At 44.5% G+C, this 15,372-nt stretch overlaps 1 protein-coding gene across 1 annotated transcript; it reads right to left on the bottom strand.

The window, feature by feature from the left end:
• Window positions 1-54: 54 nt before the first annotated feature.
• Window positions 55-14,114, bottom strand: LOC101785187 (protein CHROMATIN REMODELING 4). The gene is made up of 11 exons (XM_004957699.4): window positions 13,643-14,114; window positions 12,184-12,429; window positions 11,422-11,523; window positions 10,647-11,327; window positions 9,700-9,750; window positions 6,880-9,525; window positions 6,292-6,446; window positions 4,332-4,446; window positions 3,493-3,560; window positions 2,772-3,378; window positions 55-2,481 (listed from the first exon to the last, which is right to left on the bottom strand). Exons 2-11 carry the CDS (start codon window positions 12,400-12,402, stop codon window positions 451-453), a joined length of 6,675 nt encoding a protein of 2,224 aa, XP_004957756.1. The 5' UTR covers window positions 12,403-12,429; window positions 13,643-14,114; the 3' UTR covers window positions 55-450.
• Between the last annotated feature and the right edge of the window lie 1,258 nt (window positions 14,115-15,372).

The raw sequence follows: 15,372 nt of genomic DNA, 5'->3' as shown, positions 1-15,372 counted from the left end.
CGCTACCAGTGTACAATGGCACCAGGCGAACCATGAATGCTCTCGAATGCAGTCTCAGGATAACTGCTCATGTTCTATCAGGCCGCCACTCAGGGCAAGGCAATAGCAGTCTTGCAGCCACTGCGCTAGACAGACAGCATGCCTTACTAAACCATATACGCATAAATAAATGAATAGCGGTCTACAGTCTACACACGCGCACACCCCCAACACCATGTTAGCAAAAATATACATTTCTTGTATACAGGTTTCCGAGAGTTGCTCCGGCCGGACTAGCGCCCAACTACTACTGCTAAGGACTAGTCCTTGGATTTTTGCTCTATCTGCATTCTGCACTACAGCATTACACAACAAGAGATCACCCACACTGGAAACATTGGGAGAAGGGAAAATCCCAGTGTTCTGTTGAACGGAAGAGACAGAAATGAATGTCGGGCTAATGGCACGGGTCTAATGCTCATCTGAGGTGATTTCATCCACCCCGTCTTCGTCGACTGTTTGCGCCGAAACCGGATGTGATGCATCCGAGTCCTTGGTCTCCTCAAGTGGAGCCAGTTTCTCCATCGGCTCCTCTAGGTTCACGGTGATCCTGGCATTGCCAAGTGGATTTTTCTGTTTCAAGTCATTGTCATCAGATGGCACAGGCATGTCAGCTGCTCTGCTGCTGCTCGTCCCAGGCACGTCACCCACAACTGGCAATTCAGGAGCCACTGGAGCTGAATTATCTGATTCAGGCAATCTGGCTTCGGTCTCAGGAGCATCTTTTATTGATGATCCATGAGATTCGCTAGACTTGTCAGGAGCCTCTGACTTCGATGTACAGGTTGCCTCAATAGCTTCTGAACCTTCCACGGTTGGGTGTGATTCTTCAAATGTGGGAGGTGCCTCATCTTTCCCCTGACTGCAAGCGGAAGATGATGACAGAGAGTTCAAGTTGAGTGACGGGGCACCATCATTACCATCAACAGAAGGAGGGGCAGGTGAAGCTTCAATGGATGGGGGCGTGGTAATTGCGTCATGATCGCCTTGGCCAGATCCAGTTTTGGAATGCTCTACATGGGAGGTCGATTGCTGAACCTTGCGGAGTTTCCTCTTCTTTAAATTAATCCTAGGGTCCTTTGGGCGAGAAAGAGGTGTTCCCGGTATGAGGAATGGAGGTATTGCCGGTTCTTGTTCTCCAAGAAGAAGGCAAGCAGATTGAGCAATTGCTGAAACAGTTGCAGGTAGCTCACGTTCAGGTGTCTTCGATGAAGGAGCACGTACAGCCTCCTCAAGCCAATGAGGTAACTTGTTTGATTTCAAACCTCCAAGACCGCCAGTATTATCAAGCTGAGGATTTGAGTGGTCTGTGTGGTTGAGATTCATCTCCATGGGTTGTTTGCCTAACCTCACACGACGCTGCATCTCATGAAGTAAGTTGATCTGCCCGTCTGAAACACCATGAAGAAGAATGTTCTCACAAGAACTTGGCCGGATTTCATTCGGCAGAACGGCACTATTAGTTTTTCTGTTTATGGGCAGTGAACCAATGCTATCACTGATAAAAGGATTTGGCATAAATGGTGGGATCAACCCAATATCAGGTTTCTCTAACTTGTCAAATGTACTGCCAGGAAAATCTCCACCATAACCTGATCTATGCTTGAAATCCTGCCATGGTATCTGAGATGGGCCACCCTCACCCGAGTTCATGTAATTAGCAGCTTCAACATGAGGAAGTCTGGACATGATGTCACTGGAACCTAGCTGAATATCAGTTAAGTGGGACTGTAGCTTAGGTTGCTCCATTCTCAGTTTGGAGAAGTTACTTTCATTCAGTGCCCGGGACATCATTGCGTCCGATATTCCAGGAAATGGTGTAGAGCTGGGACGTCTAGTGGCTGTAGACATTGGTTCCTCTATAATTTTCTGCTCCTCCAAAATCCATCTTGACGCCAGTTCTTCACTAGTTCGGTGGTTCAAAAACTTAAACTTTGGATCTCTAAGCATGGCATCCCAATTTCCCCTTCCATGCCTACGAACTCCAATCCACAGAGCATCAAGTTCATCTTCTGACCAATAATCTAGCTTTGATCTCTTCTTCAAGAATTTGTTTGAGGCATATTGAGCACGCATCATTATATTGTCCAAGACCTTCTTGTGATTATCAGGCATTGCTGAATGGATTGGTTGCACTGGGCTTAGACCCAGCCCTGGAACCAGGCCAGACATAAATGACTTTTGCTTCGAAGTACCAGCAATATCTGCCATGAAGTTTGGTAACAATGAACTATCTGGCAACTCTGGGACAGAATTACGAATATAATCTTTCTGAGCACCCAGTGACAGGTTCGGAAGCATATCAGGTATAGATTTCATATGCTTAAGTGGAATGTTGTCATCCAGACCAAAGTTCGGAAGACCCAGCTTCCCTTGAAATGAAGCAATGGAAGGTCCAGAATTTTCAACAGGATCAACCCCCTTCCCTGATATAGGAGGAATCTGCACATAAGAACAAACGTTATTTTTCCTGCTCCTTAATGCTGCTCTTAACTTGATAAAAACAAAATGGTACTTCCTCTTGAGAATGATTTCACTCTGTTAACACTATACCCATAAAATCAAATATCAAAACCAGAGCTATGTTGTACGTATGAAAGTGAGGAACTAATCTTAAACTTTTGGTTTGTGAAGAAACATATTAATGATAAGCAAGTTACTGGCTAACTGAATAAGTTAGTGGACCAAGTTCCAAAAGAAGTGGAAATGCAAAAACAGAGAAGAGAACATACATGACTGAAGGGAAAATAACTATCTGGAATGATGTTATTTAGCCTTCTCAAAGCCTCCTCAGATGCACCAGGAAAGATGGCCTTGTCAGAAGCTGACTGAGGTTCATTTCTATGCTCACTAGAATGGTCAGCAGCAGTTGAAAGCTGTTTGTTGGCTACGTCACCACTAGCCTTTTTATGCTCCTTTATGCTTGGCCCACTAAGTGAGTTTTTGTATGAGTTCACCTGATCAGCATTTGGAGCACAAAGACCGAGTACAGGTAGCAAGTGATTTGGGGTCCCTGGGTTGAAGACATCTGTACCCTTTGAGTGGTGTTTAGATGAAGCAGCGTTACCAGGAATTCTGGCATAAAGATCTTGAGGGACTTCAGCATATCTCTTTGATTTCTTTGAGGATTGCCTCATTTCTGCAGTTGATTCACTGAAACGTTTAGCTCCAGATAGCTGTGAAGAATTTGGGTCTTCTACTATTACTAAAGGATTTTCGGCATGGTCATTAGCAATGGAGTCATATGGTGTCATAAACTCTTCAAATTTATCATCAGCATAGTTCTTGATTATGTGCCGCTGAGCAATCCTTTCCTTTTGTCTAGCTCGAAGTCTTCCACTGTCAAAAGCAGAGGTAGATCAGTGCCTGAAGATTAAAATAGTACCTGTGCAAGCTAGCATATGGCCTGCAGTGTGACAGAAAGCCAGGGAGAGAGTGGAGAGGAGGGCATACTATTTTTCCTTCAAGGCCAGTCCAGCAGCAGTATATTCTCTCTTTGGTTCATCTCCCTCGTCAGAGTCCTGCATACCAATATCAGCAAATCATTGCACAATAACACAAACTGTAGGAAGATAAGCGTGAAAGGACAGTAGCAAATGAAAAGTGGCAATACATACAAATATCTATGTAATGTGCAATATCACTTGGGACAAAGTCATCTATATGTGCTATCCGTATGAGCCATGGAGGAAAGTGTAAACTTTCAAGAAATTGAATCATTCATTACTCTAAATTGACTCCTAGTGCAGCATCTATATGGAAGCCTACTAAGCTCCATGGTCGCCCAGATAACACTCTGCACCAGCTCAAGGCACCAATACACACAGAAGTTTGGTCACATGTTTGAGCAACTTACAAGATCAATGACTTATTTGCACCTACACATATTCCCATTCACCATAAACATATCAGTTTGAACACTCATGAAGAATGGAGTGAATTGAGCCTCAAAATTAAATGACAACGCATTTGCAGAAAATTTCTGTGGCTTAAATGACTTTATTTGCAACCAGAGGGAGTGCCATCATATTTACAATATTTACATTTGTGGTATTATTGTGAGGGCAATTTTTCACATTATAGCCCAAATATGAAATGTAATGTCCTTCGTACATATGCCTGGTGAAAATTGCAATCTATTTGAAAACAAAGTATTCACTAGCTAGGACAGATCTATCTTTACTAGTCATATTTGTCATGTAGTTAGTAGCAAAGTGGTAAATGAAGCATCGGTGCTTTCTGATGAGAACTGAAGAAATATGTACAAAAAGGTCAGTCCAACACAAAAGTACCTCACTTAAGGCTTCATTAGGAAGTGCTGCAAATGTTTCCCTGTAAGAAACAGCCTTCCTTAAACGTTTGCCTCGACCAAGAGATGCTTCCTCCTCAATTTGATATTGCTCCCATCTGAAATAACATTATTTTAGTTTTAGAGTAAAATGCACAGCCGGACCTTGAACTTGGCTCGTTGTGTCATCCATGTCCCCAAACTCCCAAAATGCGCATATACATCCTCAAACTTGCTAATTGGCTCACTTTAATTAGATTAAATCACATTTAATTAGATTAAATCATCCATGTTTCTGCTGACTAGCTTCTATATTCCTAGAGGGGGTTTTCTGTAAGATCTACAATACACATTTTTGGGTTCAGAATTGTCAGTTTTTAGGGAACCCTTTTGTAAAACTGCCATGAACACAGGCCGGATCGGCCTCTGCTCCTTGGTTGGTGGTGGCGGTGGCAATTCCAGCAAGTGGGTCCGCACACAGGAGCAGCCCAGAGCGGTGGTGGCTGTTGGCGGCTCGTCGGTTCAGCTAGCAGCATTGGACGCGGGGGCATTAGTCGCTCAAGTCTAGAGGTGGCTCCGCCATGGCCGGCGGCGCGGTGCGAGCATGGGTGGCAGAAAACATAGCTAGGTCAGGGGCACACACCCATGCGTCGGTGGTAGCAGCGGTACGTCGCAAGCTCAGGCGAATCGAGCCCGCGGGCCACCAAGCTCAAAGTGGGAAAAGCACGGCCGCGGGCAAGCTTGAAGCAGGACTGGCACGCGCAAGGCCGGAGGAGGGCCGGTGCAAGTGAGGTCGGAGTAGAGCCGGCGAGTTGAGGTCGGAGCAGAGACATTGCCATGGTGAGCTCGCCCGCCGCCTCACGGCGCTCTTCCTACGGCAAATCGGCCGTGCAAGCGTGGGCGTCGCCGCGGTCATGAGCTCAGCCGCCACCATCGGAAAACGGCACAGGCGAGGACGGGATCCCACCGTTGAGAGCTCAACGAGGAGAAGGCTCAGCTATCGCCACGGGGGAGTACAAGATCCCATCGTCAAGGGCTCAGAGGACCATTGAGGGGGAGGGAAGGTGCTCATTGCCGGCCATGGAGGGGGAGGGGATGAGAGGAGGGCGATAGGAAAGAGCGAATAAGAAAAGAGAGATGGGCATCGCACGTGGGCCCCACAGTATACATGGTGATTTAAGTTAAGTAATGGTGATTTGGACCTCATGTAAACCGATTAGCAAGTTTGAGGATTTGAATGTGCATTTTGGGAGTTTAGGACCCAGATGACACACCGTGCCAAGTTCGAGGCCCACCCGTGCATTTTACTCTTAGTTTTATAATCAATTGCCATGGTCAAAATGCAAGAGAAAGAGAGCGCACTAAGCAGGGAAACCAATCATCAGAGTAACTAGAGAACCTAGGCCTTTCCTTGTCTCAACAAATTATATATTTAAGTATATAAATCCACGCTGTGAAGGGTTTCCTTGTTTAAATGAGATTTTGATGCTCAAACGGCCCCAAATCCTGTATACTCGGTATATGACACCAAAATTCAAGTGGTGCTTTCCACCCCAAATGGGGAACGGTGTATAAACATTTGTTCCCCTAATAAGCAAGGATACAAGCTTTGCCTCCACTGTGATGGCACAAAGCATAAAAGTTGATAAGCTGCATGAATTGTTCACTGTTCCTACATGCTAGCATTGGAGTATGTATTCTTGCAATTTTGTTTTCCTTTCTGGCTTTTTTTAGGTAAATTTTTATTTCTGGCTTGTTAGGAGAAACTTTATTTCTGGCTTGATAGATTATAAACTAAACAAGGAGAGCAAGGAGAATCAAGTGAAGGTATGCTTTTTAAAATGAGGTAAAGGTTTTTAAAATTTTAGTACATTGGTAAGACCATCACCTTGAACCTACTTAAACCTCTGAATTATGGACTCTTCAGCACAAGAAATACAAGTGTGTGGAGTATTGCGGAGTACCTGACACGTAAAAGTTTATCCCATTCATTTTCTTCTGCACGAGTACCGGCACCTTGCTTTGATTCAGATGCCTGCTCGCACCCATCATTATCGATATTGGGAATATCCTCGTTGGTTCCAGGTTCATCATTCAGCTCATCATTCCAATCTATTGACTGCTTAACAGAGACAAGAGAAAACTATTAGGAAGATCTCCAGAAAGAGGCTATCAATAGCACAAAGTAAAACCTACATCACCCTAAAAAAAGGGATAATGGAAGTACAGCCTAGCTAGTCAGGTGGCAGCCTAGCATCTAATCAGCGATTAGGTGAGTCTAGGTGGATGCCTGGGCAGGATAAACTAGCTAGGCAGGAATGCGTGTCTTAGCACCTAGGCAGCATCTGGGAGATCAGGATTCAGGAACATAAATATGTGCTAGTTAAGGTGGTATAAGAGCTAAAGATCTAAATTTTAGTGCAGACTTTGTAACACAATCTATAATACATCAACAATTTTGACACGTGGATATTGATATCATAATAATTTAGCAGAAGTGATTGCATACATAGTCACCATTTTTGTAGGAGAAAGCACACAGATCAAATTACCTTCACAGTACCAAGCATATCACTGTCCAAGTCCCCATCAGTGCTTTCAGCCACTGTTGATGGAAGGTTTGATCTATCAAGCAGCTTCATGATGGCATTTTCATCCCAAACAAGCTTGGCAGAACCATCAATACATTTGTCCTCATAAACATCACCTAGGCCACCAGTTCTTCTTTTATGCTTAAATTCAACATCAGCTACAGCACCTGAAGCCTCATTGCTATCTTTACCGTCTGCATTCTCACTATTCCTGAAGAGTTCCTCTGTTCCCCAACGAATGATATCTTCCACTTCTTTCTGTGATTCTGATTTGTTCACGAAAAGTTGATCAAGCATCAATTTCTTCTTGGCAAGTTGCAAAATACGCTCTTCAACACTAGCACGAACTACAAGCCTGTAAACCAGAAGTCTGTTCGATTGTCCAATTCTGTGTGCCCTATTCATTGCCTGTATGTCAGCATGTGGGTTGAAATCTGAATCATATATGACAACAGTATCTGCAGTGGCCAAATTAATGCCAAGTCCACATGAACGTGTAGAAAGCAAGAAAACAAAACGTGTCTTATCCTGATTAAAACGAGCAATCGCTGCTTGGCGCTCTGCCACAGATACCGAACCATCAACTCTTTCGAATGTTTTAGGACCAAACTCTAAAGTCAGATAATCTTCAAGGATGTCAAGAAGTTTTGTCATCTGAGAAAAAATAAGGACACGATGACCATCCTTGTGTAATATTTTAAGCATAGAGTGCAATAAGGTTAGCTTTGCTGAGGCCTTTATGCGCATTTCATGCAGAAACTCGGGTGTACCAGATTCAGGTTCAGTTCCGGGAATAAGATATGGATGGTTGCAGACTTTCCGAAGCTGCATTACTATGTTCAGCAAAGACTGATGAGCACCACCTTTTCCAATGTTGCGCAGTACTTGATAGTTCTTTGTAAGCATAGCACGGTAGTATTCAGCCTGTATTGATGTCAATTCGACAGGCACCATTCGCTCCGTCTTTGGGGGGATATTTTGCATTGCATCTTTTTTCAACCTCCGAAGCATATGAGGAGCTACGAGTTTCTTCAGCTCGTCCACCTTTTCTGCTGTTGTAAGATCATTAAACTTCTCCTCAAATGATGAAAGAGAAGGAAAAGAAGTAGGTTGTAAGAAGTTCAATAAGTTGTACATTTCACCAATGTTGTTCTGTAAGGGAGTTCCAGTCAACAAAACCCTGTGCTGAAATGAAAGTGAATTGAGTAAACTAAAGAGTTTGCTGCTAGAATTCTTCAGACGATGTCCCTCATCAACAATAAGAACTTCCCATGAGACAGAACGCAGATATGCAGCATCAACAAGCACCATTTCATAAGTGGTGAGCAAAACATTAAACTTGTACGGCCGCTTGGTTTTACCTATCTGACTTGCATCACCCGCATGCCACTCATATTGGCGAATGATAGATCGTGACCGTGCAGAACCATGATACTCCACAACATTCAAATGAGGAGCCCAAGACGCAAATTCAGCCATCCAGTTGGGCATTGTAGAAAGAGGAACCAAGACAAGACATGGCAAATTAATCTTAAATTCACAACATAGAGATGATAGAAAAGCACAAGCTGATACTGTCTTTCCAAGACCCATCTCATCAGCAAGAATGACATTTTTTGACTTGTACCAGCATTTACGCAGCCAGTTCAATGCTTCCAGTTGATGAGGGAAGAGCATTCCTCCTTGAAGTTCTTTTGGCTGATCAACCAATACATTAAGCTCCAGTCGATTCCTTGTATTTGCATAATCATCTGCCACATCTTTACCCAAAGCCTGACTCTCAAAATTTTTGAACTGAGTGACCAAATGGCTATATTTCATCACGGTAGGTTCATCTAATCTTTCCCAGGTGCATTCATCATAAGGAAGACCACACCATTTGATTAAAGCCTCTTCTACATCATCTAAGGAAGTACGAAGAGCAATAACTCGTTGTGGCTGGCACCACTGTTCCTTACAAATGTTTATCAGACTCGTTCCATACTTTGCTTTGTAATTTTCTAGCTTCCTTTTTGCTAATATTTTTACCTCAGATTCAGAAACCCAGCTGTTGTGGATATTTGATTTTCCAACCCATTTGATCAAGAACTCATATCCAACATCATTGTAGTCCTTTCCTGTTAGTTCTTCTATTTTTCCATGCAATTTACTTTCAGCTGTATGCTCTTGCTTGGTCTGGACCATTGTATCAGCTTCTGAAACTGGAAGTTTGGCACCATCCTTTTCTGCTGGTATATCAGATGTCGTCTCATCCTCACCATTTATTGAAGCTGCAACATTTTCTCTGACTACTCGATCATCACTTATTATACTGGTTTGATCACCTGAACGTCCTGATACTATCTTCTTGACTTGTTCTTCCTTTATTGGCCCCTTATTTTTACAGGATTTACTGTTTGTTTCCTTTTGCGTTTCTAAAGTTGGCAAATGATTTTCATCACCATGATTTGCTGATTCATCAGCACATACTTCCTCCGCTGTACCATTGCTAGAAGACTGTGTTCCATCATGATCTCTATTAGGCATGTCATGGCTAGTTTCTGGTCCACCGGAAGCACAAGGAGTCATATCATCCATCTGAAGCCGACACCCTAGGATGCGATCAACCTAAGCAAAGAGTAATGTATTACAATAATCAGATTCAATGGCACAAATAATAGGAGTATAGGAAAAGGGAAGACTAAAACTGATTGTTTGAAGATGCAATATGGAGTATATAGATAATGTAGTGCAGATAGCAGACACTGATATCCACAATAGTAGATAACTGTCCTGACCAACCTGCTGATCCTCCTGAGGAGTCGTTATTTTGTCTCCTACCACACTCTGCTCCTGCACAATGTTTACAGGTATAAAGCGTCACTATGACATTTTTGTGTTACAAAATTTCTGTGTTTTTTTCCTTGAATACGCAGGAGAGCTGGGTGTCATTGCATTAAGATAGAACATTGGAAAGAATGCAGCATCAAATAAGGTGCTCATTATGCAATAGAACTTGATCCAACTGCAACCCTTAACAAATGAACACACAATAATCAACTCAGGGACAGCTAATCATGTAGCAGACTAGCAGCTGAAGACAAACCTAAAAATTGTGCTGCCATGGACTAAAATTTTAGATAACAAAAGGTTGAAAAGAAAAAAATGTGTGACTAGCTAACTTTATGTTCAAGACATACAAAAATGACCGAAAGCATTGTATGATAGTATATCTCAAAAAGATACGTAAGTTCATGGTCAAAATTTTGGGTCTTCAACCTATGTTCAGTTTTTTTATAAGAGTGCAGCATTGAATAGGGTGTTCATCTTGCTAGTTAAATTGCAATTCTCAACATGAACCCACATTCACACAATGGTCAAACAGAGATGGCTAATCATGCTATCAGACTAGCATCCAATGAAAAAAAATAACAGAGGTGATGCCATGGACTATAATATACTAGATGACAAAAGGTTAAAAGGGAAAAAAATAAAGGGCTATAACCAAACAAAAAAGGGGGGCTCAAGTAACCACAACAGGAATGATGCCAACTTTAACAGGAGAAAAATAATATACAGAAAATGAAAATATAGCACATTTTATAGTACATGTCGAAGAAAAATATAAAATTAATATACTAATGTGTCCACCAAAGCAGGAAAAAATACTTAGGAGCATTTTGGGGGAAAATGGCATATTCTATTTACTTGCCGAATATTAGAACATAACAAGGTGTTTGCTTCAGTACCTCAGGGTGCTTTTTTTCAACAAATTTCACTTTCTTTTTTCCTTTCTTGGTACTAGATGAAGGCGTCTTTCCATCCGAGGGTTTTCTTTTTGGTGGTGATTCACTGTTATCAAGAGATGTGGATGGTTCTGTTGAGGAAACGCTGTCATCATCAGACGTTGAATATTTAAGCTTTTTTGTGCCAGATCTTTTACTGTCTCTCTGACTACTTTGCCTCCTGCTTTTAGATTTATTTGGAGACGAGTCCATACGGGGTGGATGTTTCTTCAGTTTCAAAACACTTCCATGTTTCACAATTTTCTCCTCTGAAGGTTCTCCAACAAATTCTGACGTTGAAGGCTTAGCATTCTCTGATAATTCCTTGGTTGAACGCTTCTTCAAATGTAATATCAGTGTCTTCTTTTTCTCACCTTCATTCTTCTTCAGACTAGGGTCACCCCCCTTCAAAATGCCACCAGATGACTGTTTTCCTTGTTCGTTTGATCCAATTTTTTCTTGTGTGGAGCTCCGGGTCTTAAAAGAGACTTTTGTATGGGAAGGTGGACTATCTGATGTCGTACTTGTAAACATCCTAGTAGTTCTTTCATGTTTAGAAGTGTCAGCTTCTGCATTACCTATCAGCTTCAAGCTACCTTTTTTCGGACGGCATCTTGGGCATTGCCACTTCCCAGGGGGTGGACGCTAGATTGGGGATGGAAGAATGTAAGAGATTAAAAAATTGTCATTGTAATAAAAATATATAGTTTTCAAACCAAACAACAGACTCAATACAAACCTTAAGAGGAGGATTGAGGCATTCCAAGTGGTAAACACGCGGACAGCTATCACAACAGAGAAGATTGCCACCAAGATCACATACTACGCATTCATAGAAATACTGAGAAACAAAAGTAATATGTATAAGCAAACTTGGAAAACACAACTGAAGTCACATACAAAGCAGTTCATAAATAGGAAGTGTATAAATTTCAAAATTAAAAAAAATGTAATTCTTATGTTGATATTTGGAGGAAGACGGAATTGCTCCCATTATTCATAACCAATTTTCCCGTTGCAGTTGCTAAGAAATTCCCCTCAACCATGTGTCACAATCTAATTAGATGTGCCATTTCAACATACTTGCAAGCATTTATCTTGAACAAAATAGTATCATGGGAGCTCAGGCATATCAAGCTAGTATGAACGAGTATGACAGGCTATTGCAGGTGTGAGAATTCGCATGTTAATAAAACATGTAGGCTCCTAATTCACTTGGCTTGCTTGCTTGTATGAAAAGGTTTCCTAAAGACCTGAACCATGGTACAGGTGTTTCACTAGAATCGTACTATGCATGCTCCATGAAGAATACCTTTTCCATAATGGCTACATTATGAAATCATTGTTTAAGCCTTCCGCTCATATTTGCATGGTAGCACAGCACAAAAAAGTAGTGAAGTATTAATCTTAAACAATATCCTATCAAAAAGCTCACAAACAATATCTACATGAAAGACTAAAGGCAAACTACAAATGAACAGGTATTGATTGAGAAATTCACCCCGTCATGCCCTCTTATCTTCTTGGCAGATGGAGAAATGTTAGCGTCATGCTTCAACTTCTTTTTGGTGGAACCGTAGCTCCTTGGAGAGTCTGATGTTGGTGAGGTAGCCTCGTTGTCGTTAGATGGGCTAACTGTTAACTTGCTCCTTTTCCTTTTGTACTTCAAACCCCAATTTCCATCAGCAGCACTATCACATAAAGAGCTCCTCTCCTTCATCTTCAGCACACTTGCGTCAGAGGCATACTGCAATCAGAACGAGGAGCAATGCAATTTTTTTTTATTAATAGCCGAGCTCAAATGACACCACCCATAATACATTGTGCCATCACAAAACCCACATCAAATCTCAAGTGAGATCAAGCATGACTTAATCAAGTATTCAAGTATAAGAACACTATGGGCTGATGCATTAGAACAGTTGGTATTTTAAGTATAAGATTCTACTAAGGTATCGTATGTTTTCATGCCAAAATAAAGCATTCGTGAAGTCATAAGCTTGAAGTAACTATCTGTTATAGTGGTGTGTGACAGCACATATTGCAAGTTTGCAACAAAATATCCATTGCACTTGGGCTATTGGTTTCCACTGAATTCCCTTTTCAATTTGGACTATGTATTGTTGTGGAACAGCAAATGCAAATTTGAAAAAAAAACAGAAGTCACAGAGTAGCATTAAATATTTAAATGAACAAAGCAAACCATTTTCATATCATAGAAAAACCATGTGAAAGCTAAAGGACAAACAAAGTTAGACAGAACTCCCTGGTTGTTGCTTGTCAATTTATTAACATTCCATGTATAGTGAAATTGGAACATTACATATAAAGACAGAACACAGAACCCAACAAATCGCCAAAACCCATAGATAAAGATCACATAAACCCTTCCTTCCTAATCATTTTTACACAACTAGCCAGCATTAACCATCAGCATGATGGACTAATCAATAGTTGCCACAAACTTTCCATGTTTGGCTGCTTTAGACTCACATGATAAAGCTGTTATAACCATTATCCAGCCCACCACACAACTAGCACTACAGCCAAATCACCAAACCAAGCATCACAAGCACACTGGTACTTTCAGTCAGGACACCCCCATGCTTCACCTCGTGAACTGAATCTCCCTAATTTTGGCGTTCACTGCATTTAGACCCTAGTACAGGAACCGAACTAATCAACGAACTAGCTCTCTCCACATAGAGAGACAACAAGACTAACTCCCAACCGGACCGTGCAAGCTGAAGCATCAGAGCTCGCAAAAGCACTAGCTCGCCACAGGTAACTTACTCGACAGCCTCATACAGCACATCCGCCACACACACCCAAATCCGAATCTCCGCCCTAACCCCCGAACTCCACCGGCCGGCAAACCATTTCACAACAAAATTCCATACAGAACCCCCATAAACCCGCCCCAAAACCGCGCCGAATCGCGCTGCAGAGATCCGCCTCACCTCCCCGCGCCGTCGAATCGAGGCCGGACCAACGGACGCCGCGGCGGATCGCGCGCCAGCAGCACCTCCGGAGGCCGCAGGTCGGAGCCGGGGCGGCGGCGAGGCCTATGATGCGGCGGCGGCGGCGGCGCTTGGGGCGAATAGAGGTGGAGGGCGGCGCTAGGGCAGGGAGGCGGGGCGAGGATGCAAATGGGGAACGGGGGCAGGAGAGCGGCGCGGCTATCGAGGGGCAGGGGCACCCATCGCATCGGGGGTTGTGGAGGGGGCGCGTGACGAGAGGCGAGCGCTGAGGGCAGCAGGCAGGCAGGGCAGGCAAGGCAGAGCGCTTCACGCGTCGCTTTCGGCTGCCCACCCCGGGGACGGTGGGTGACAGGCGGGGCCCCCGGGCGGCAGGGGGGACACGTGGGGGAGGGTGCGCACCGCGCGCGGGTGGGCGCCGCGCTCCCCGCGGTGGCGTGGAGACGGCGAGGGCGCGGGGGTCGGTGGCCGCGCGCGGCCCGCCGCTCCAGGCGCGGCCGCGGGCGGGGGAGGCGGGATTGCTGGGCGGAGCGGGCGGATCATTTGCGTGGGAAGCTCGCGAATTCTTCCGGGGTTTTATAGGTTTGCGAGACGGTTTGAGCTTTGGCAAAAAGATGATGACTGCTTCCGCTGATCCGCTCCGTAGGTGGGGCTTTATTACTTTTTTGGTTTTGTTTGTTTCTCCTCTTCCCGGCTCTCCCATTGGTCTCCAACTTTGTGGTATTTTATTTTCTAAATAAATTATGATGTTCGATAATCTTTTAATGGCGTATTGATATCAGTAATACATTCTCAAAAGACTGTCTATCCCTCACCCAAGTGAAATGAAGGGTTTCCTCACTCGAATTTCTCAGCTACTAGATCTAAAATCGCAGCTCGGATCAACTCCCCCTCTCTCTATCTTATCTCCTCCCCTGACTCCCCCCACCAACCCCGCTCGACGCCGCCCGCTGCCTCACCGGCGCTGGCAAGGCCCGTCCTCCCACCGCCGCCCCCGCCCCTCCCTCCTTGTCCGCCTTCACCGTCCGCTGTCGTCTCTACCGCCGCAGATACCGCCCCTCCCTCCGTCGCCGTCAGCTATGTCACCCCTACACCGGTACCGCCCAACCAACCGCCATCCACCGCCACCAGGCCGGCGACGCCCCCACCGCTGCGCCTTACCACCCCCGTGCCTGCCACCTCCAACGGGTCGGCCCTACCGCCACCGGCCTTCCCTCTAAGGCCGCCGATGAGCACCCACCCCGGAAACCCCGAACCCCTCATCCTGACGCCCCTAATCTCGCTAGAGTTGGAGAAGAAGGGGGAAATGGTGTGTAGATGGGGAGGAAGAAAAATTTGGGTGAGGAAGAGCTCTGTTTCACCCGGGTGAGCTATAGCTTTTCCCTTCTCGAACCATTTACAATTTTAATTTTGCGAAAGTATGCTTGATCCGGAGGGCGCCACTAAGTTATGGTCGAGAGTTATGGTCAAGGGTTAGGGTCCAGGAATTCGAGGGTTGAAAAAAGCTGGTGGACCTAGAAAAAGGACTTGTGCGGCAGCCCCGACATGGCAGTGCAGCAAGTCAGCGAGGTTGCCTTCGGAGCTGCTCGTGCTGGAGGGCTTTGGATGGGGTCGGTGGCGGGGACGTGGCAGCCGGAGTTGTTAGTGGAAGGCGGGGTCGAGGGGTAGTGCTGGGCGACGCGCGCGAGGTGGCTGGAGCCACCGGCCGTGGC

The sequence above is a fragment of the Setaria italica genome, chromosome II (genome assembly GCF_000263155.2).
Source record: "Setaria italica strain Yugu1 chromosome II, Setaria_italica_v2.0, whole genome shotgun sequence".
Lineage (NCBI taxonomy): Eukaryota > Viridiplantae > Streptophyta > Magnoliopsida > Poales > Poaceae > Setaria > Setaria italica.
The sequence above is the reverse complement of the archived record's forward strand: the minus strand, read 5'-3'. Positions and strand labels throughout refer to the sequence as shown.